Raw genomic sequence first — 21,728 nt, forward strand, 5'->3', positions numbered from 1 at the left:
TTCTACTTGTCTGACAGGGGTGGCATGTTTGCATTTTTATTAAAAGAGCTTCACGTAGTTCAATGGAATTCACTCTACACAAAGAGATAATTTTTTGCAATTACCAGAATCTCAAACATGGATATAAACCAGCTCTTGAAGTTCAACATTTTTGTTTTAGAAACACGGGAAAAACAAAGACACACACCTGGCAGAACTGATGATGGAAATCTGAGCTCCAAAGAAACAGATAATTCAATCATTACCTGAACAAACTGGCTCACACTTGTGATGGACCAGGCCTGATCCCAAGTTCCCCTACAAGCTTTCCATAGATTTTTAGGGGGAAATAGCAAGTGTTACAGAAATTAGTAGTTTTATTTAGATATATCCTGTGTTTCATGGCATTTCTATGCTGCTTTGAAATTTTATCATCTCAGTATTTTCTTTTCCTATAACAAATTCCTTTGGTGTCTACATCCCATCACAGTTTTTAAAATCCCAGGATAGGTAAGGGAAAAGCAATGCAGAGAAATAAAATTCTTCAAACTTAAGCAATTTGCAAGTAAGTTCCTAATGCATTACATTAATGCATTTGTGCTTTTGACAAGAGATTTAAAAACTTTCCCCTGGAACAGAAATAGTTCAGCTGGAGATAAGTGAAAACACAGAGTTTAAATCAAGTTCCTTTCCTGCCTTAAGCAAAAGAACCTGTTGAACCATGATAAATGGTTTGATTTCTAAATGAGCATTTTTAAACAGCACATCAGCCAAACTGTCTCTGTACTCCCCAGCTGAGCTGAACCCTCAGCAGTGGAATATGCACCAGGTGTGAGTGAAGCAACTGGATAAAATCAGCCCTTTAATGTGCACATTTCTGACTGATCTTCCAGTATTCCAGGCCGAGCCCCTAACAAAAAGTAAATCCATCAAAACCCCCTGCATTTAGTTTCCTCCCACAGCATGAACAGACAGTTAACACACACAGGGTGTATCCTGGGAACCCACCACTCCCCACTAGCTGACCAGTTTGGGGAGCACAGTACACAGAGGGATGTTGCCACTGGGCTCAGTGGTCAGACTGGCCCTCAGCTTGCTGGGGACTGCAGCCACAGGAGGCAACTTGTTAGCAATTCCTTGGAAGGAACCTGAATAGCTCGAAATCCGCCTGCCGGAGCTTTTCTCCAAGCCGGCTGCTTTGGGCACCCGTTTGCAGATCCAGGGGTGCCGCAGCGCCTGGCTGGGAATCATGCGTGTGGAAGGATCCCAGCTGAGGCAGTCCTTCAGGAAACCAGTGAACAAGGGGTCATCACAGCCCTTCAGAGCTGTCACCCAGTCCTTGTTCCCTGGGGCACCCCGGACCTTGCCCCGGCGCGAGCGGCTCCCGCTCAGGGTCACCTTCCCGTCCGGCTGCGTCATCACCGTGCAGTAACGGGGGTGACCCTTGGAGTTGATGAAGTTCTTGGCTCGCTTGGATTGATCCAAAAGCTTCTGAGGTGGCATTCCAAGAAGTTCCATGATACAGGCCAGCTGGTCTGCCTCGTCCTCTCCAGGAAAAAGAGGGTAGCCAGTCAAAAGCTCCACCAGAATACAGCCAAAACTCCACATGTCTATGGGCATCCCATAGCGGCTGCCCAGGATCACCTCTGGGGCCCGATAAAACCGGGACTGGATGTAGGTGTAGACTCTTTGGTGCTCAAAACAGCTGGACCCAAAATCTATAACCTTGATTCCACTCCTCCCTTGCTGTTTTAGGAGGATATTTTCTGGCTTCAAGTCACAGTGGATGATTTTGTTTCTATAAAGGGCATCCAAACACTGCAGGATGGAGTGAGCGAACTTCCGAACCAGCTGGAGGCTGAAGCCCTGGAACTTATTCCTTTTAATCAGCTCATACAGGTTCATACTCAAGAGTTCAAAGGTCATGCAGATGTGGTTCCGAAAGGTGAAGCTTTCCAGCATGTGGATCACATTCATGCTGCCTGTTTTATCCTGCTTCTTCAGGTGCTCCAGGATCCTGATCTCCTCGGCAGCTTGGCGATGGAACCTCTTCTCATTGCGAACCATCTTTAAGGCCAGGTGCTGGTGGAGTTTGTGATCATAGACTTTAGCAACTTGTCCAAAACTGCCCTTGCCGATGATTTTGAGCACCTCATACCTGTAAGCCAGGTGGTCGTGGGGCACGTGGATGTAGCTGCCTTGGTCGTCGTCGTAGCCGCTGTTGTTGGGGCCGCCGACCACCCCCTGCCTCTTTTTGGCAGATGGCCCCACAAAGTAAATCTCAGAGAAACTGAAGATCTCCTGCTGCTCATAAGCTGATAGCAGATGTTTGAACTGTTTGACAGCTTCCTCTGGAGCTTGGGAGACGGCTTTATGTGATTTCAAGGAGCTTCCACTGCCTCTAGCACCCAGGCTCTCTAGGGTTTTCTCTTTTGTCAGGGAAGGGAGAGATCTTTCTGGAGTAAGGCCTGCAGACTGAAGAGTGCTGCTCCTTCTGTTGCCAGAGTCCTCAAATAACTGCTCCACTTTGACCTGATTCCCAGCCAGAGGGTGATCCTTCATTATAAGTTTGTTGATAGAAACCTACAAGGGAAAAAGAAGTTTAGTTTATCTTTTAAAACACAGGTTAAAAATAAAATCACTACCAACAGAAAATGGGTAACACGGATGAGTTTGGCATTTATTAGGAACAAATATAAAATGCCGGGCTAAATTAAGTTACAAGCATGGTTATAGAAGGGTACACAAAGAGAAAGCAACTCCCTGAAACAGCACATGTGATTTTAAATCCAGAAAGGGAAACCCTAGACAGCCAAAGACTCAAACAACCACAAAATACCTATCTCCAGTCTGTGAAGGGCCAGGGAACAGCTATGTTTAGCTTCAAACGTGGGTGCAGCAGCACAACCATCAACAGATGCAACTTGCACCTGTCTGGAGCACGGATTGGAACGTGGATATGCACAGAAGTGGCAGGAAGATTGCACAGCCAGGCTGCCAAAGGAAGACAAAGCAACACCAGCAGGTGACATATGGCTGGTGTGAGGCAGCTCCACAAGGAGCAGAAGGAGGACAGGGCAAAGCAAGGTAAACCTTCCTCTAGAAAAAAATTCATTGTGGGGTTTTAGTTTCAAGGGGAAAACATCATCATATCCACACCTCTCCTTGAAATCATGGTGGAATTCTAGAATAATCCTGAGCTGAAAGGGACCCACAAAAATCATCAAGTCCAACTCCTGGTCCTGCACAGGACACCCCAAAATCCCTCCCAGTCCCTGAGGGTGTTGTTCTGGAGCTCTGGCAGCCTTGGGGCCGTGCCCTTACCCTGGGCAGCCTGTTCTGTGCCCCCCACCCTCTGGAGGAAGAACTTTTATCCAACCTAAACCTCCCTGACACAGCTCCAGCCATTCTCTTGGGTCCTGGCACTGTCACAGAGGGAAGAGAGAGCTGCACAACTCTCTTAACACAGACTTGAATAACCAGGAGCAACTCCCACTCCAACTCAGCTGAGAGCAGTCTGCAAGCACTCCCTCTTACCACCATGTGCTAAAATATTTACATCTGAAACAAACCCATACAAGGTGAGAAAAACACTGTGAAATTTTCCAGGCTTGTCATTTTTACTATTTAGTAAATGCTGAACACCCCGGAGGTCAGTTCCCCACCAGCACAGCAGTTTTTCCTTTTCCTGCTTGCTGGCACTCCTTGCTGAGAGGCAGCACAGAGGTGCTGGTCCCATCCCAGGCAGAACTGAAGAAGCCCTGACTGAAGCAGCAACATCTGTTTTCCATTTTGTCCTTTAATCTAAAAATAAAAATCTCAGACACATGCCAAACCAAATCCCTGAAAACCAAAATAACTACAGGAATCAAACAAAAAAAAAATATAAATAAACCTGCCACCCCAGGGCAATAAAACCAAATTCCTTTTTAGTTACATCCAGTCCAACATCTCAGCAGGGTCAGCAAATAAGGGAAGTGAATGTTCTCCCCAAAGCCAACTACACACAGCTTATAAAAGACTCTGTTTGTTGGTGCTGCCCTGCAATGTCAGTTCTTGCTCACAAGCCCCAAGAAATGGGCATTTCCCTGCAGAAGCCAGTTCTTATCAACATGGAGAGATCCTACCAAGCTCTACTCCTCCTATCAACCCCAAAATGCAGTGTACTGGGAGGGACACGCCTAGCCAGAGTCTGAAATGAAAACAACAGAGCCCAGCCCTGGTAACTCGGAATAAACGCCTTTTTCTTGGAGCCTGGCTGAACCTCCGAGATAAGAATGACATTTTTTCAGAGCTGGCTCAAAGACTCTTCAGTCCAGCAGACCCAAACAGAAAGTTTACAAATAAACAGAAGATATAAACACAGAACTAGGGTCACACTTGTTAAAACATTCTCTACCCAAGAGCAGTAGCAGCTCTGCTTGTGCTGCTGTTCATAGCAAACATTTTGTACCTCTGAATCCCTAAATAAACCAGCAATTCATGATTCCATTTATCCTGGAATGATTTCTTAATGAAGGAATTATGGCTTTGGATTTCAAACCTGACTCAACGGTAGTAAGGTCTCAATTTTCATTCTTAGAGGACTCCCAAAATCAGTTGCCACATGATGGTGAGACACAAATATAGCTCCATCTTCACTTGAACTCAGAAGAGCTGCACTCAGATGACTCCTGGGTAACACCAGCTTTCTTTCAACAGCTTTATTTTACAAATCCCAGCCTCCACAGGTTTTCGGTTTTATTGCTGAAGCGCAGGCAAGAAATGAGGCTGACAACACCAGTGGCACCCTGTTGAAAACTCTCCCTGACAAAACTTCATTTTCATTGACAAGGAAACAGTTACTGCAATTCCTATACAAACTGCTTTGCAGAGATGCTCTGAACACTGAATTAAACAGACTGAATTCAGCCCATGTGTTCTCAAAGCAGACTCTGTGTCCTCTTGCAGGCTCAGATGAAGGAATGGGCAGCTGCAGTCACCAAGACGCCTCAATTCTCACGTAGCATTACATAACAATAAAACATCTTGCAAGAAAACTAAAACTCCAGGCATTTTCACATTAAAACTCAGCACCACCATTTTCAGCCTCAGCTCCTGCTTGCCTGATACCACTGAGGTTGGATTTTATTTACACCTCACCACGCAAACTGGGCATGCTATAAATCCTTAATCTTGCCCTAAGAAGTTAACAGGCTTCAAGCAAAAAAAACACAGATGAAGACAAGTCAAACAAAATATTCATGGGTTTATATTTGTATTTCACTGGATAGTTCCACTCTACTGACTTGTATTCAGCTATGAACAGATGAAGTCACACTACAGCTTAAAACACTGCAGCTGAAATGTTTCCATATCCCTGCAAACAAAAAACCCCAACCTACTACTCTTCAAACCCTACTGCTCAACAAAACTCCAAATTCCTTCTGTTCCCCCTCAACATTTCCAAAAAGGAAAAAAAAAAAAAACCAGACTCTTGTCTCTGAGTTTGCACAGACCAAATTTGTTACAACAAAATCCCACAAGGTGATGATTTTCAAATGTGTCTTAGGGCAATGTCTATTTTCACTTTTTAGAAAGTGAGAAGTGGTTTTTTAAAGCTTAAGCTCCTTCCCTTCTGTCAGAACTCAACAAGAGCCAGAACACATTTAAAACCTGTCTAAAGGACAGATCAGGGTACAAAAGGACAGCTGAACATGAGCACTACTGAACCAATTAAAGGGGAAAAAAATCTCCCAACTCCACATCTCTTGAGGGAACAGAGCCCTGATGAAAGAGCCCGGCAACACCTTCAGGTCACAAGGACTATTTTGGTAGCGAAAGAAGTGACAGATAATGCCCAGGTTTTCAGAGCAGAAAGATACTTTTGTGAGGTGTTTGGCAGCCACACAGACTCACACTGCTCCTTCTGCTGCTCCTACGTACTTACCCGTCAGAATTTTCATGAGGGAAACTAAAATGGAAACGTGCAGGAGGAGGCAGAGCAAAGCATGTGCGGATTGACTTATCAGAGTACAAGGTGACATGGCAGAACGCTTCAACCCTTTGTAAAGTATTTTTTTTTAAATTAAAACACGAGCTGAGGGCAGTAAGATGGGATTCCTGAGGCTGCCAGCAAGTTCTGCACTGAACGCAGCACATCATTTTCGAGCTCAGAACAAACAATAATGTTAAGAAGCCACTACAAAGCTGCAAAATCCCACTTTTAAAATCTATTCTCTGTAGGGAGGTATCAGACCCCCGCACAATTGTCACTCCCACACAGCACAACGTGAAGACACAGATGACTTTAAAATACTCACATGAGGTCTTGAAAGGGAAGGAAGTCCCGAAGGGCTCCGTTCTTCATTTGTAGGCTCTGGGTATCTACACTCATCTATCCTCATATAGGAGTCGTATAATCCATCTCCAATCCTGGCTGGAATGGTCCCACACACAAACCAGTTATTCACAACAACTCACACTGATAGAGACAGAGCCAAAAGCCTAAATGCACATTTTAGTCTGTAAAATCATTGATTCTCCTTCATTCATTAAATGATCTTTGGAGTTTAACTGAATTTTCAAACCGCAGGAGTGCGATGCTTCTGGGAAATCTTAATTCGAGATACTTTTAATTTAGAGGTTCTTTTTCGTTAATCAACTTCTGCACTGCAAAAAAATACATCCCTAAGAATCATTAACCACCATTCTCTCCGCTTCCCCTTTATCAGGATAATCCCAAACGAGCAGACAACGAGCAAACACTTAAACACTTGATAGGACTATCCCTTAAAGCAGGTTACCCCTTAAAAATGAGATGTGGGAATCACAGCTGCAAAAGCGTGGGGAAAAAAAAAAAAAAAAAAAAAAAAAAAGGCGGCGTCTCTCGCTGTCGGCTGCTCAAGAACTTAAAATCGCGACGCCTATCGCGACAGACCCGACGGACGGCTGGGACCACGCGGGGGGCTCGGCGGCCGCCGACCCCGACCGCATCCCCCTTTTTCCCCCCAGCCCCGCGGGATCCCCGGCCGCCACCTCGTCCTCACCCGCTGCGAGAGGCCCGTCCGGCTTCCTGCCGAGCAGCATCGTGTCGGGGGGGCCCCGGCGCGGGCCCCATTCCCGGCGGGTGCCGCTGCCCAGCGCGGCCGCTCGGCCCCGGCCCGGCCCGGCCGTTGCCCCGGGAACGGCCCCCGCCCGCCGCCCGCCCGCGCCTGCGCAGCGCCGCCGGGGCGGGATCGCGCCCGGGGCTGCGGAGCTCCGGCGCTCGCCTCGCTTCTCCCCTCAGCCGAACCCGCCCTACGGGACCCCCGCACACCGCGGACTGCTCGGCCTGCGGGAGAGGAGGCCGCCGGGGCGGGATCGCTGCGGAGCTCGAGGGCTCGCCTCGCTTCTCCCCTCAGCCAAACCCGCCCCGCGGGATCCCCTCATCAGTGGGTGCGGAGCCCCAGCGCTCCCTCGATTCTCCCCTCAGCCAAACCCGCCCCGCGGGATCCCCTCATCAGGGGGTTCGGAGCTCCAGCGCTCCCTCGATTCTCCCTTCAGCCAAACCCGCCCTACGGGATCCCCTCATCAGTGGGTGCGGAGCCCCAGCGCTCCCTCGCTTCTCCCCTCAGCCGAACCCGCCCCGCGGGATCCCCTCATCAGTGGGTGCGGAGCTCCATCGCTCGCACCGCTTCTCCCCTCAGCCAAACCCGCCCTACGAGATCCCCGCACCCGGGGCTGCGAAGCTCCAGCAGTCGCTTCGCTTCTCCCCTCAGCCGAACCCGCCCCGCGGGGCCCCCGCACACGGCCGAGTGCTCGGCATGGAGGAAAGGAGGCTCCTCACACCGAGCTGTGGAAGGAGCGCTCAGTAGTAACGTGGTTGCGGAGAGGTGGATGGAGGCAAAACGCTGAGTGCTGCATGAGGGGGGCTCTGGGACAGCACAGGCTGCCCCACCCTGCCAGCCGCTCCGCAGGAATTGATTTGGAGTAAAAAGTCAGGACAACGTTCGGCTCCCCACGAGCAGCCATGGATTTCATCTGGAACAGAGGGAGTTACAGAGCTGGAGGCATCGGTGGCGTTTTGGAACATGAGAGCTCTCTAATGAGATGTAGGAGGTCTATTTATTTCCACAAACAACCGATAAATTAATTAAAAAAAAAAAAGTAAAAATCAAGTGGTGTCTGGGATCTTCAGGCTCTGCACAACTCCCTGCCAGGAGGGGACAGCCGGGGGGGGGGAATTTGGGATTTTATCCCAGGGAACAGGGACGGGAGGAGAGGGAACGGCCTCGGGCTGTGCTGGGGAGGCTCAGGTTGGACACCAGCAGGAATTTCCTCATGGAAAGGGCTGGAAGGGGCTGCCAGGGGGGTTTGGAGTGCCCATCCCTGGAGGTGGCACCTGGAGGTGGCACTGAGTGCTCAGGGTGGGGATCGGGCACAGATTGGACATGATGATCCCGGAGGGATTTTTCAATCTCCATAACTGTGATCCTGGGAAGGCTGCAATTATTACAATACTCCTGTAATACTCCTACCCGTTGCACACTCCTCAATCTCCAGCTAGAAATCCGTCAGGCACACTCAAGCAAATGTATAAATCACAGCAAGAATGCCCAGCTGCCAGGGCACGTTAACCAGAAAACAGCTGAGTTTAAGCACAAAAGAAACCCCACATTTCTGAGAACCCCTCGTGTGGAGGAGCCCGGGGGGCACCGTGGGGGGACCCCAGAGCCTGGAGGGGAGACCAAGACCCCCTCAGGAACCCGGCATTTGGGGGACCGGGACCCTCTCAACGAGCTGGGGCAGGGAGATGGAGATCCCCTCAAGGAGCTGGGGCAGGGAGATGGACATCCCCTCAAGGAGCTGGGGCGGGGGTCTCCAACGCAGGCAAGGGGGACAGAGACCCCCTCAAGGAGTCGGGGAAGGGGACATCGAGACCCCCTCAAGGAGCTGGGGAGGGGGGACCAGGACCCCCTCAAGGATCTGGGGTGGGGGTCTCCAACGCAGGCAAGGGGGACAGAGACGCCCTCAAGGCGTCGGGGCAGGGGAGACCGAGACCCCCTCAAGGAGTCGGGGCAGTGAGACCGGGACCCCTCAGGGAGCCAGCACTGGGGGGACAGGGACCCCCTCCAGGAACCGGGGCAGGGGGACCGGAGCCCTTCATGGAGCTGGGGGGTCCCCACGGCGGGCGAGGGGGACCAGGAGCCCTGAGGGCGGCGGGGCGGGGGTCGCGGAGGCTCGGCGCGGCCGGGCGCCGTTTCCAGCCGGACGGTTTATGGGCGCGGACGGCGCCATGGCGGCCGCCGCGGGCTGAGGGGACGGCGCGGGCCCGCCATGTTCGCCAGGGCGTTCCGCGTGAGGGCCAACACCAGCATCAAGGGCTCGGACCGGTGAGTGCCGCGCCGGGACCTCGCAGGGACCCCCGTCGGGCCCGGGGGGACGCGCGGGGCTCGGCCCCGGGGTCGCGGTCGCGGGCGGCGATGCCCCCGGGAGTAGCTGCTTTCACCCCCTGCCTGTGGTACACTCCCGGCCTGAGCACGGAGTGTGCGTTTCGCTGGAAGGTGCTGCCGTATTTAAGCCAAGCTTAATGGAAATGTTATGCCGAGGCTTGCGTGAGGCCTTCTGTGCTTATTTATAGCAGCGTTCAGTGTCAGTAAGTGAGCTGAAGAGGGGTTTTGGATAAGGATATGGAGTGACAGGACTAGGGGTGAGGGCTTTAAACTGCAGGAGGGTAAGTTTATATTGGATATTAGGAAGAAATAATTCCCTGTGAGGGTGGGCAGGCCCTGGCACAGGGTGCCCAGAGCAGCTGTGGCTGCCCCTGGATCCCTGGCAGTGCCCAGGGCCAAGCTGGATGGGGCTGGAGCCACCTGGGCTAGTGGAAGGTGTCCCTGCCCATGACAGGGGTGGCACTGGATGGGATTTAAAGTCTCTTTTAACCCGAACCATCTGTAATTCTTTAATTCTTTATGTTCCTGAGCAGCAGTGCTGGGCTGACCTCCTGATTGTTCAGGTTCACTGGACACTGCTGTGAATGACCACAAACCCCCCCTGTGCTGGTCACTGGGGTTTAAACTTCAATTAAAACTGGGGGACAGGGAAATCTGGCTGGCCCCTGCTCCAGCTGTGGGTGACAGGCTGGGCAGAGCATGTGGCACTCCCAGGTTGAAATCACAGCACAAAACAGGCACAGGCAGCAAACAGAAGCTAAAAGCAGATGTTTAAAGAAGATAGGAGCAGGGCAAGTATATTTGGCCTCTTTGTGATATTCTTACATCATTTGTAAACCCATACACAAATGCTTCAAATTATCTCCTGTGATAAGGTGGGAATCTCAGGAACAGCTGGCAAAACAGAACAGCAGATGTAGGAATTAGTTTGAGGGATGGCCTAGACAGCTTTGTAACACATTTGGGATTTTGTCATTGCAGGAGGAAGCTACGGAGTGATGTGGCAGCAGCTTTTCCCACCCTGAGCACTGAACAACTGGCTGAGTTGGTTCCAAACAAGGAAGAGCTCAATGTCATCAAAATATACTCTCACAAAGGGGAGGCCATCACTGTTTACATGAACCACAGGAACCCAATACTGTTTGAAGTTGAGAAAGTTCTGTATCCAACAGGTAGGAGGAAGGGATTGGAATAATCCTCCCCCTTTGCTTACCTTCCCAATTAATTATTGTGGCATTGTTTTGATGTCACATTTCTTTATTATCCAATTAAGTGTTTTATTATCTAATTAAGTTTAATCTCCTTGATTATCCAATGAGAGTTTAATCTTAAAGATGAAAAGAATCAGCATCTGGAAATGTTCTTAATGATGCATTTTTAAATTTACTTCTCTTTTGGGACAGTGTACACTCTGTGGGTCTACCCAGACCTGCTCCCTGCCTTTGCAACATGGCCCCCAGTGCTACAGAAACTTGCAGGAGGTGCAGGTAAGAGCACCAGAACTTTGTCCCTTTGCACTGCAAAAAGAAGTTGCCTTCAGGGCTTTTTAGGTGTTTTCCTTCACAGTGGCAAAAATGTACCTGAAACAAGTAGAAGGAGTGAGTACTCAAAAATAATTGGTGGTGGTGGTGTCCTAGAAAGGAAATAAATTAGCTGTAAACAGAGTTTGTGAAAGAAGGAAAGTAGGTGAAGCTGTTTAAATGCAGTAACCTGCTCCGTGTGGGAGGCTCAGATTGGGAAATCCCTTCTCAGGGTGATGAGCAGCCCTGAACTGGGACACAGAACTGCCCTTGCCGTTGGTCTGTCCCTTTTGAAAGTTCCTTTGCTGCCACCCTGCTTCCTGTCAGTGCCCAGGTGAACACCCTCGTCCTGTGGATGAGAAGGAAATTCATTTTGGAAGCTACAATTCAATCACTGGCAGCCAAAGTGTGGATTGTGCAGGTGGGGTTGGAGCTGAATTCCTGGGTTACTGGCTCTACCACCTCATTATGGATCAAGACTAGCAGGAAAGGAGTCTGTTTTCTGGAACCTGCTTTGGATGCAGTTCAGACTCGGGAGAATCAGCCCATTATAAACTTTAAATTGCTGAGCTGCTCAAGCAGAAAAAGATTAAATTTGAGCTGCGGCAGCCTTGGTCTCTACCTAGAAGTGCTCACGTAAGAAGGGATGTCTTTTTCCATGACGCAGCACCTAAGGTGGAACTCAGGTCTCTCTGCTTTGATTGTTTTTGGGGAAAATAAAGTGCTCGAGTGTGTAGCTGTGATAGACATCTGAGCAAGAGCCTGGCTGCTGACTTGTAATGACCCAGTTTCTGGGGAGAAAGACTTGCTAATGGGGAAGGACATTGATGAAAGAGGCCTGCGGGTCATTCATCGCCCTGGCAACCAGGCTACCTCTGTGCAGGATCCAAAGATAAGGAGCTGGCCAGGAGACAATGGCCACAAAGGCAGGGGGAGAGGTAGAACCAGTCCTCAGAAGGGAGAGGAAAGGCACCGGGCTCTCCAGTGCTGCAGACTAGAGCACTGGAGGAGATTCAGTTCCTAAAAGCAGCATATTTTGGGATATCTCTTCCATAAATTCAAATACCTGCTGTCTGCCCTGGTAATTTACATAATTTAATGCTGCTAATGTGGTCACATTAAGGCCTTGATGTGGTTTCTGTCCCCAGCCATGTGGAGCTCTGGTGGCAGCTGCAGAGTTCATTCTAGACTTGATAAAAATACTTGTGACAATGAAGAGGGGGAAGAATCTTGGCTTCTTCAGCCTCCACATTAAATCGGGGATGCTGGGAGAAATGTGAGTGAGATACCTGCAAAACCAAGCCATGGAACAGCTCATGGAGACTGCAGGGAGCTGCAGTGAGGGAGAGCAGCTGCTCTTCCCATCCTTTGGTGATGACATCGTGCCACACCTGCGGCATGGAAAGCTCTGCTTTGCTCACATCCCAGGCTGGTCATCCCAAGTGTGGGAAGCAGAAGGAAGCAGGGGTGTAGTTTCTGACCAAAACAGCAAGGAGAGAGAATTCCCTGAGAATTCCCAGCTGGCTGCAGCTTGATGTGGCAGATTTGGGAGGGATGGAGCAGCAGTGGCAGCTTTGAGGCAATTCTCTCTCTAGGGTAAAAGCTGCTGGGATAACCTTCCCTTGGGCAGGGTAAATGGGTAATTCCTGAAATTTCTCCTCATTCCTTTCCCTTTCCATGCCATTAGTGAAGAGCCCTGCTGGGAGCTCATTAAAAACAGTCCCTCAGGTCTGACAGGGCTGAGCAAGCTTCACTCCTCTGCAGTTTTTTGGGATGTGCCCAGCAGCCTGATGGATTGGATCCCGCACTCCACGGGGGAAAAGCGGTGTTTTAGGAGGAGAAATAGAGAATCCTGTTCTCCCTGGCGTGTGCTCAGCTCGTGTTTTTGCTGAGTAACGGGAGGGAGGGGGGCGGAGGAGGCGGTGCCTGAGCGTTTCATTGAGAAAGGGATGCGCTTCATTCTTCCCGCAGACCTGATGCTGCCAGGAGTTGTGGTGCCACCTTCTGGCCTCCCTCAAGTGCAACGGGGCACGCTCTGTGCTGTCACCCTGCTGGGAAACAGGTACAGAGGATTCTCCAATCCACAGCCTGTCCAGAAGCTAAAAATGAAGGGTTTTGAGGAAATCAAAGCAGAAATGTTGTTGTGCATTTGATGCACTGGGAACCTCAGCAGTGGAAGATACAGCAGGAAAAAAAAGCTTAATTTTTTGGGTTAGGATATGTTTGAGCTGAGGTGGGAAGCTTTGTAAATTGGTTCTTTTGGACCAATTTGGACCAATGTTTTTAACAAAATATTGTATTCTGCACTATTGTCTTTGTGTCTGTGTGGATAATCTGAGTGAGGGAGTTCTGAAGCCATTGGTTTTCTCTCTCTGCTGGTCTCTTCTGGCAGTGCATATGCTTCTTGTAATTTATTAAAAGCAAGAATGTGTCAGTGCACAACCTTCACTTCATCCAGGCTGCACTTATCCTCGGGATTCTTTGGAAGACCTTACATACCAGAAGGATAACCAGAAAATATGTAGAAGCTTGAAAAAACCCCCACTTTGTAAAGAACAAGGATGTTGTAAAATAAATTCAATCTAACACATTAGCACAGCCTGTGTGCAGTAGCACAGCGTGTTTGTGTTGTCCTGCTCCAACATTCCCTTCTTTTCCCAGAGCTCCTGTGGCAGTTGGAGTTGCCACCATGTCCACGGAGGAGATGCTGGCTGCTGGAATGAAAGGGAAGGGCTTTGCTGTGCTGCACACTCACCTGGATCACCTCTGGTGGGTAACTGCCAGGCCTTGGGGAAAATGTGCAACAGTGTGTTTACTGAAATCCAGACCTGTGTGTTTACTGAAATCCAAATCTGTGCCCCACCAGGATTAATCTGTCAGACCAACTTAGTGAATTATTTGGGTACAGCTTAGATAGGGCCTTTATTTAGAATTTATGGAGGAAGAGGAGTTCAAAGTAAACTTTACAGCTCAGAGATTGCAGAAAAAGACCCATGCAGGTGCCAGTGCTGTTATTCAGGGTGACATCTGTTCACTGTCCTGTGGTTCAAAGCAGCAAAAGGAAAGTTGTGTTCTGCTTTCTCTTCCTTTTGTAGGGAATATGGTGACAAATCTTCTCCTCCTACCTTAGCTCCCTTGGTAACGGGTTCTGCTGCAACGGAGAGTGCTGGAGACGAGGAGGAGCTGCAGGGGAAGGAGCCTGGCAGCAGCTGCTCCCCTGAGCCAGAGCAGCCCGTGGACATCAGGGATTTGAGCCTGAGGGACAGAGACACTTGTGCAGAATTGCTGGGGAAGGAGGAGCTCCATGAGAACAGAGCTGCAGAGCCAGCTGAGGATGCCAGCACAGAGGACCAGCAGGAGGCTGAGGACAGCAGGACCCCACAAGGTATTTTTGGATCCCAGTGAAACCAAACCATGCCCCTTTGGTTTGTTAAAGCCCACAGACAACTCACTGCCTACCTGTCCTTTTTTCTCCCTGCAGAGCAAATGGATGCATTGTTTAATCAGTGTTTTTTCCATGCCTTAAAATGCAAAGTAAAGAAGTCAGATCTCCCTCTGCTCACCAGCACATTTCTAGGCAGCCACATGGTCTCCTGCTGGTACGTGGGAAGGAGATGGAATTGGGATTTGCATGCTGGGATTTGGTCTTTAAAATGTGGAGATTGTGTGGGATATTTAGGAAGAAGGTTGTGAGTAAAAAATAAAATCCAGTTCTTAAATAAGGTTATGCTCTCTTCTGCCATCAAGTACTTTGATCAAATACAATCCCTATATTAAATACTTGGGTGTAAGGATTGTCCCGACCTGGATTTGCACTTGGGAGCCAACTTGACTTGGCTGACATTGGTTTCACCATGGTTTAGTCACCTGAGTGGCTGCTTGCCTGCCCACAAGAACATCAGCACTAATTCCACTCATCACATTCTATTTATCAGCTTCTTTGGAGTAATTCTTTCTCTGTGTGATTTGTATTCCTGCTGTTAAGAAACTTCCAGCATAAGTAGCAAGATTTAAGAAGAAATGAAGGGTGACTTATAACTAAAGAACTTTTTAAAAAATCCATTTTAGCCCTGCTGGAAAACAACTGGACATAAAGAAATCAAGCTATAAGAAGGTGAGATTTTTCTGCTGGTTTGGGTGGGTTTTTTAAAATTAATTTTAATAAGTAACAGAAGAAGAGAAGATATTTAAAACACAAGAGCAGGTGTTTAAAATGCTTGACTCCACATTTCTGATTGTTGCTTCCTTCAGTTCTCTAAATTCCTGCAAAGCATGCAGCACCAGAGGATCTTACAAGTGAAGGAGCTGAGCAGAGGTGTGGAGAGCATCGTGGACGTGGACTGGAAACACCCAGAGTACGTAGAATATCACAGTCTTTAAAAGAGTTGGGAGGCTCTGAAAGAAGGGAGTGGAATCTGCTGCCTCCAGCTCTGTTTCCATCCCTTCTACTCACACCAAACAATTCTTGTGGCAGCATTAAAGCATTTGCAGTGCCTGAAGGATTTTCTTCAGCCTCTGCTGGCCAAGACAGCAAAAGTGAAGACAGAGAACAAGTGTACCATGCTCCTGAAATCATTCCACTCTATGGGGTCTCCACAAAAATGATCCCACTCTTTCAGGAATCTGGACACAGGTAAGCACAAAAAAAAAAAAAAAAAATTAAGAGAGAGACCAACAAAACTGTAGTTGCTGTTTCTCTCTTACTGCCAGAACCCAGCACCCAAATACTTGAGTTAAAAGTTCTTTAACTTGAGTTAAAATTTTAAACTTGAGTTAAATACTCTCTTTGTCTCCAGAAAAGGCAGCATCCTCTCAAGCAGTGAGGTGAGAAACATCATCATTAACTACGTGAAGAGTAATGAGTTGGTTGATGAAACAAACAAAAAGTGAGTCCAATTGGAAATTTTCCTCCCCTGCTTCCACAGGAGAGGCTGAAATTAGAGGGGGAAAAGTGACCTGGTTTGCTCCTTCTGTGTGCTTTTGTTTTGCAGCTTTGTAAAGGTGAATGCCATTCTGTGTGACTGCCTGTTGGATAAATCAGAACAGGATGAGATCTCACACCTTAAATGGGATGAACTCTTGAGCAGGTGATTGTTCTCTCAATATCCCTTTCCCAGAACTGCACAGATTTATTGCCTGCAACTCAAACCCCGTGGTGGGAGCTGCCTGAGTTGTAATTTCCTGGAGATAAATGGGAACAAGATGAGATCTCACACCTTAAATAGGACAACCTTTTGAGCAGGTGCTAGTTCTCAATATCCCTTCCCAGAATGACACAGATTATTGCTTTGTCCAGGTGCCTGGAACGACTGCAGCCCTTACACCAGGTGACATTTTCTGGACAAGAACCCGTGGTGAGGAAAGGAAACATTGAACCCATCGACATCAGCATAGCACAGAGATCATCTAACAAGAAGGTGAAAAAAGACAATTAAATGAGAGGGTTGAGCAGATGAGATCCCAGATCCTGAGGGCAACTTTGGCAATCATTATTTAACCCTCAGCAGTGATGTTTTCAATCATTATTAACCCTTCAGCAGTGATATTTCCAATCATTATTAACCCTTCAGCAGTGAGGTTTCCAATCATTATTAACCCTTCAGCAGTGATGTTTCCAATCATTATTAACCCTTCAGCAGTGATACTTCCAGTCATTGTTAACCCTTCAGCAGTGATATTTCCAATCATTATTAACCCTTCAGCAGTGAGGTTTCCAATCATTATTAACCCTTCAGCAGTGATGTTTTCAATCATTATTAACCCTTCAGCAGTGATGTTTTCAATCATTATTTAACCCTCAGCAGTGATGTTTCCAATCATTATTTAACCCCTCAGCAGTGATATTTCCAATCACTATTTAACCCCTCAGCAGTGATGTTTTCAATCATTGTTAACCCTCAGCAGTGATATTTCCAATCATTGTTAACCCTTCAGCAGTGATGTTTTCAATCATTATTAACCCTTCAGCAGTGAGGTTTCCAATCATTGTTAACCCTTCAGCAGTGATGTTTTCAATCACTATTTAACCCTTCAGCAGTGATGTTTTCAATCATTATTTAACCCTTTAGCAGTGATGTTTCCAATCATTATTTAACCCCTCAGCAGTGATGTTTCCAATCACTATTTAACCCCTCAGCAGTGATGTTCCAATCATTATTTAACCCTTCAGCAGTGATATTTCCAATCATTGTTAACCCTTCAGCAGTGATGTTTTCAATCACTATTTAACCCTTCAGCAGTGATGTTTTCAATCATTATTTAACCCTTCAGCAGTGATGTTTTCAATCACTATAAACCCCACAGGTGACAATTATCAAGAACCTTGAGCTGTATGGTCTGGACCCACAGTGTGTGGCCAACACTCTCCAACAGAAGGTCCAAGCCAGTGCCACCATCAGCCCAGCACCAGGAACAAAGGACAGAGTCCAGGTCCAGATCCAAGGCAACCAAATCCATCATCTGGCCAAGATGCTGCTCGGTAAGAAGATTCTGGAACTGGGCTGGTTGCAGCAAAGCTGAGATTTTAATTCTTATTTAACTCTTCCTTACCTGAAGTGAGCTCTTGGTTGTGTTGCAGAAGAATATCAGCTACCTCGGAAATACATCCAAGGCCTGGAGAAGGCTCCAAAGCTTGGCCGCAAGAAGTAGGAGAAAAATCAGCTGTAAGGATTGCTCAGCTCTCATTATTTATAAAAGTGTTTGCTGCCAGCAAATCAAGGATCATGCACAGGCCCTGCTCATTCCAGAATGAGTCCTGGATGTTTACAAGGTCTGGAATTCACCCAAATAATAATATTGCTACAGGTGTTCATTTTTCATAAAAATAAAACGCTCAATAAACCCCTTGTCATTAGCCTTTTGTAATTTTTAATGGAATTTGATGCTGAAGCACTGGATGCTACAGTGGCTTTTGGGTGGTTTAACATTCTTGCTTTGCATCTTTGATCAAGGATGTGGAATAAACCTCCACTGAAATATGAGAAAAATACATTCCAGCACAATCCTGGGACAGTGCAGTGTGTTCTGCCATTGAGTAAAACCCACTCTGGCTTAGATTTTATCCTTTTAAACATTTCCAGGTATTGAAATCAGACATTTCAGCACTGAGAATTAACTGTATTAGCTGGACTTCTGTAGTTTATATTATTTTTTAAATATAAAAATACATTTTAATGTATAACATGAGCTGTAATTTATCACAGGTAACAGTTCTGTCAGCCCCAGCTAAAAGATTAAATTAATGGAACACTTCGGTCAGGTCTTACAGGGGTGGATGTTCTTTAGCTCTTAAATGCATTAGGAAATTTAAATTCACTTCTAGAAAGGATTCCTGTATTTCCCTTTAGACAAAATCCATTGAAGTTTCATAGGAGGGCACCAGAAAAAGAAAGTCAAGAGATTTCTTTAATTACTGACAGTTTATTATCATTGTCTCTTACACTGTCTGCATATGAACAAATAGTTCCAGAACCTTCAAAAAAAGCTGAGAGTGAGACATTTTGTAAAAATGCCATAGAATCACTAGGGAGTAGTAAAAATAAATTACAGCATTGCAAAAATGCATTTCACTTTGCCATAGAAGCTCTACTATTCCATCCTATACACATTATTTTACATGTTTTACAGTAGCCATGGAAAAAAAACTCACACAACTTAGGCGGGACAATTGCTAACCAAAGGCACTGCCAACAGGATTTGCGCTTAAAGAAGGGGCAAATACTTCTAAAAACAGCTCAACTGACCCATGAGAATTTGAGTTTCAGCACCCACAACTCTTCAAATGCCCCTCATATTGGGAAAAAAAAAAAAAAAAAAAAACAAAGAAACGAGCCCTGCTGGTGGCAGGAGGTTTTCAGCAGCATCCACAGTGATTGCATACGAAGCCATGCCTTCTACAAACTGTCAAAGACATGCTGGGGCCAGGAAGGGAGAGGGGACACTCACCAAAACAAACAAACAAACAAAAAAATAAAGGAAACCTGCACAACTTTTAGCCAGAAAGAAAAGGGATTTCAAACCAAGCGTTTGGCTCTTTGCGCTAAGAGCCACTGGCAGTTTTTACAGCGCTCTTCCCCACGGTGGAACTGAAGTATTTATACGGTGCTGTCAAGGCTCAAAGCACCAGATAAACGGCATTTAAATGACTCCACAAGTGAACAGTGAAGTGCTAAGTCTGCTTGTAGCTGGACAAACAGCCCCAGAGCCCGGCAAGGGCAGCTCTGTGGCTGCCAGCAGTTGTTAAAGGTCGTTGGGTGTAGAGTACAGTACAGCTGGAGGCTCCTCTGCACCAGAGCCCTGCGAGCAAACCCTCGCTGCTGACCAGAACAGGAGCTGCCACCGAGCTTGGCAGAAAGTGGCTTTCACGCCAGCTGAGGGCTCCAAGTGATGCAGTTACTCTCATAAGGTTTAGAAACAAACATACTCAAAATCTGGAAAAAAAAAAAAAAAAAAATCCCAAGCAGTCACCTTCCAGAAAGAAACAAACCAGTTCCTCATCCCTCCCCGGACACAAGGGCCTTGTCACACCAGTGCTGTGGGGACAGGAGGGACAAGGCCTCTGCACAGCTTCCTCCTTAGCCTGAATGCAAAGTTTTCACACTTAAGGGAAAAAAAAGGCACTGAGGTAAATTTGAGACTCCTCCCCGTTCCGTAACAACCCGCTGCCTCCCCTCCCAGGGGCTCAGGTGGGATCCTGAGCTCCAAGGGCCAGCTGTTCACAGAGCCCACACAAACCCCTGGCCCTGCTCCATCCCAATCCAGCAGGGACATTCCCTGGGCTGTGAACAGAGGGAGGGCTGGCCCTGGCTGTGTGCAGGGACATTCCCTGGGCTGTGAACAGAGGGAGGGCTGGCCCTGGCTGTGTGCAGCGTGCTCGGTACGGAGCACTGAGGGTAAATGTGGGGCCGGTCCTCTCCCCTGGGTATCCCTGGAGCATTCCCAGCCCGGCAGCGATCCCTGCACAGCCTCAGCACCACGGAGCGAGGGCAGGGAGCCAGCCTGCAGCTCGAGGACTTTGCTGAGGGATGCTCAGCATGGCGTGGTGGGAGCCCTGAGACAGGCAGAGAGAGACTTGCTGTCCTCTCCTGGCTCCACGGAGAGAGCAAATCCTGGGAAGCTTCCTGGACGTGCAGGACAGCACCAGTTGGGAGTGGGGAGGGAGAACAGGGACAGCAGGCTGGGACAGCACTGCGAGGAGCAGGAGGAAGCACAGGTGAGGTGAGCAGAAGGCATCCAAGGACAGTAATTCCCTTACTTGGTGCCACCTCCACACCCCAGCCCTGGATGGGGCTCCTCTCCCTCCGGGCCAGGCGCGTTCACAGCTCAAAATCTGATTTGTGAAGGGGTTTTGAGCTTTCCTGGGCTCCTCTGATGGACACGTATTGCTAAACCTTCAACACTGAACCCTCAGCCTGTGCCCCAACCATCACCTTTACACTTTTCAAACAGAATTTCTGGAAACATAGGTCCCAATTCCTACAGAGTAGAGAACTGGTGGAACACTGGCTAACTTGGCTAAGCATCAGGGACAGTTACTGTAATTCAGCTCTTTCCAAAATTAGAAGTCAAATAGAATCAAAATGAATTATTTTCCTGGGAATTACTATTACCAAGTTGCAATAATATTTACTAACAGACTGTTGGGGTGTTGCAGCTGCCTTGGTGTCCTAACCTGGCATTTCCCTGGCTGCCTGAGCCCTGAACGAGTCCAGGGCTTGGCTAGAGCTGCAACACCCACGTGGTTTGGTGCAACAACCTCCTCCCCTTTTCCTGCTGTTTCCTGTGCTCCTTACGAAACCAGAACTGGGTCACGAGGGCACTGTGGGCCACAGCACCTCCAAACAGGAACAAGCAGCTCGCTGGGAGGAGCAGGAACAGCAAGAGCTGCCCTGCTCCAAACTTCAGCCAGCAGATGGGTCCTGTCAGGTGTCACACCAAGAGTTTTCCACGCAGCCTCTCCAGCGGATGGCACGGCTGGAAAGCCAACCAGCAGCAGTGTTTGCTTTGTTGAAGCTGTTTTAAAAACAGGCTTCCTGTTCTTGGACTGGCTCTGGTCCTGGGAGAAGAGGTTTCAGAAGAAGAAAATGCAATAGGATCATTTTAGGGGTGCTGGGAGCCAGTCCTTATGGAAGGTTGAAGAGGGAAAATGACTACTAAGGTGTCCTGAGAAGTCTTTTCATTAAAAACAGTCTCTAGCTTAGTCTGATGCCCAGTGCCTCCTGAAGGTTATCCAGGTTTGCCTCTGGCCTCTTTCAGGGTCTGCTGCAGTCTCTGTTTGAACCTCTCGTACTTCCTGTGCACCTGCTGGATTTTGTCCTTCTCCTCTTTGTCCAGGATCATCAGGAAGTTCTGCAGCTCGGGGATGGAGAAGGCGTCCCACTGCAAAACCAGCAGAGAGGCAAAGTGAGCACACACCTGCTGGGCTTTGTGGGTTCTTACCTCTGAATCTGTGAGGAGGAGCAATAAAATACATTTAAATGTATCTGATCTCCAGGGATTTAACCTCATGTGGTGGGAGGGATGGGATAAGGGGCTGTGGCATGAAGGACCATCCCAATCCTCCCACCCGACACGGGAAGCAGAATCCTGCAGGATGCAGCAGCTCCCAGCATTCGCTTCACTGTGGTGGCGAGCAAGATTTCAACCAAAAACTGACTGTGAATTTATCATCTGAGTGTCCCCGGCTTTTACTTAAATTAGTGGATTACTTATAACAGTGCTCAGCTAATCTAATTAGTGAAGATTAACCCTGGGGTGGCACTGCCGGGTTCCATAAACAGATTATGGAGCAGCCATCAAAACTGGCCTCAGCATTTTC

General features: G+C 48.1%; 3 protein-coding genes across 7 annotated transcripts in view; 1 reads left to right on the plus strand and 2 right to left on the minus strand.

Moving 5' to 3' along the window:
- DYRK3 (dual specificity tyrosine phosphorylation regulated kinase 3) lies at positions 1 to 7,124 on the minus strand. The gene is made up of 3 exons (XM_053963722.1): positions 7,008 to 7,124; positions 6,282 to 6,397; positions 1 to 2,562 (listed from the first exon to the last, which is right to left on the minus strand). Exons 1-3 carry the CDS (start codon positions 7,045 to 7,047, stop codon positions 997 to 999), a joined length of 1,722 nt encoding a protein of 573 aa, XP_053819697.1. The 5' UTR covers positions 7,048 to 7,124; the 3' UTR covers positions 1 to 996.
- Positions 7,125 to 7,973: 849 nt separating this feature from the next.
- EIF2D (eukaryotic translation initiation factor 2D) lies at positions 7,974 to 17,646 on the plus strand. Of its 3 annotated transcripts, none has more exons than XM_053963720.1 (15): positions 7,974 to 8,051; positions 10,374 to 10,564; positions 10,796 to 10,879; positions 12,884 to 12,974; positions 13,574 to 13,681; positions 14,008 to 14,297; positions 14,394 to 14,511; positions 14,981 to 15,026; positions 15,164 to 15,267; positions 15,387 to 15,545; positions 15,709 to 15,798; positions 15,904 to 15,999; positions 16,209 to 16,329; positions 17,216 to 17,390; positions 17,490 to 17,646. In XM_053963720.1, coding segments are annotated over exons 1-15 (1,746 nt in total). In that variant the 5' UTR covers positions 7,974 to 8,049; the 3' UTR covers positions 17,561 to 17,646. The 3 variants fall into 3 exon arrangements, with proteins under 3 accessions (XP_053819695.1, XP_053819693.1, XP_053819696.1); XM_053963718.1 differs by lacking the exon at positions 7,974 to 8,051 and adding an exon at positions 9,222 to 9,332; XM_053963721.1 differs by lacking the exon at positions 7,974 to 8,051 and adding an exon at positions 9,578 to 9,595.
- Positions 17,647 to 18,311: 665 nt separating this feature from the next.
- Positions 18,312 to 21,728, minus strand: part of RASSF5 (Ras association domain family member 5) — a 29,415-nt gene continuing 25,998 nt past the window's right edge. For all 3 annotated transcript variants that reach the window (XM_053963723.1, XM_053963725.1, XM_053963724.1), the window contains one exon: positions 18,312 to 21,289. In XM_053963723.1, the coding sequence (XP_053819698.1) occupies positions 21,137 to 21,289 (153 nt within the window). In that variant the 3' untranslated portion in view covers positions 18,312 to 21,136. The remainder of the gene's footprint in view (positions 21,290 to 21,728) is intronic.

The sequence above is a fragment of the Vidua chalybeata genome, chromosome 24 (assembly GCF_026979565.1).
Source record: "Vidua chalybeata isolate OUT-0048 chromosome 24, bVidCha1 merged haplotype, whole genome shotgun sequence".
In the NCBI taxonomy this organism is placed as follows: Eukaryota; Metazoa; Chordata; class Aves; order Passeriformes; family Viduidae; genus Vidua; species Vidua chalybeata.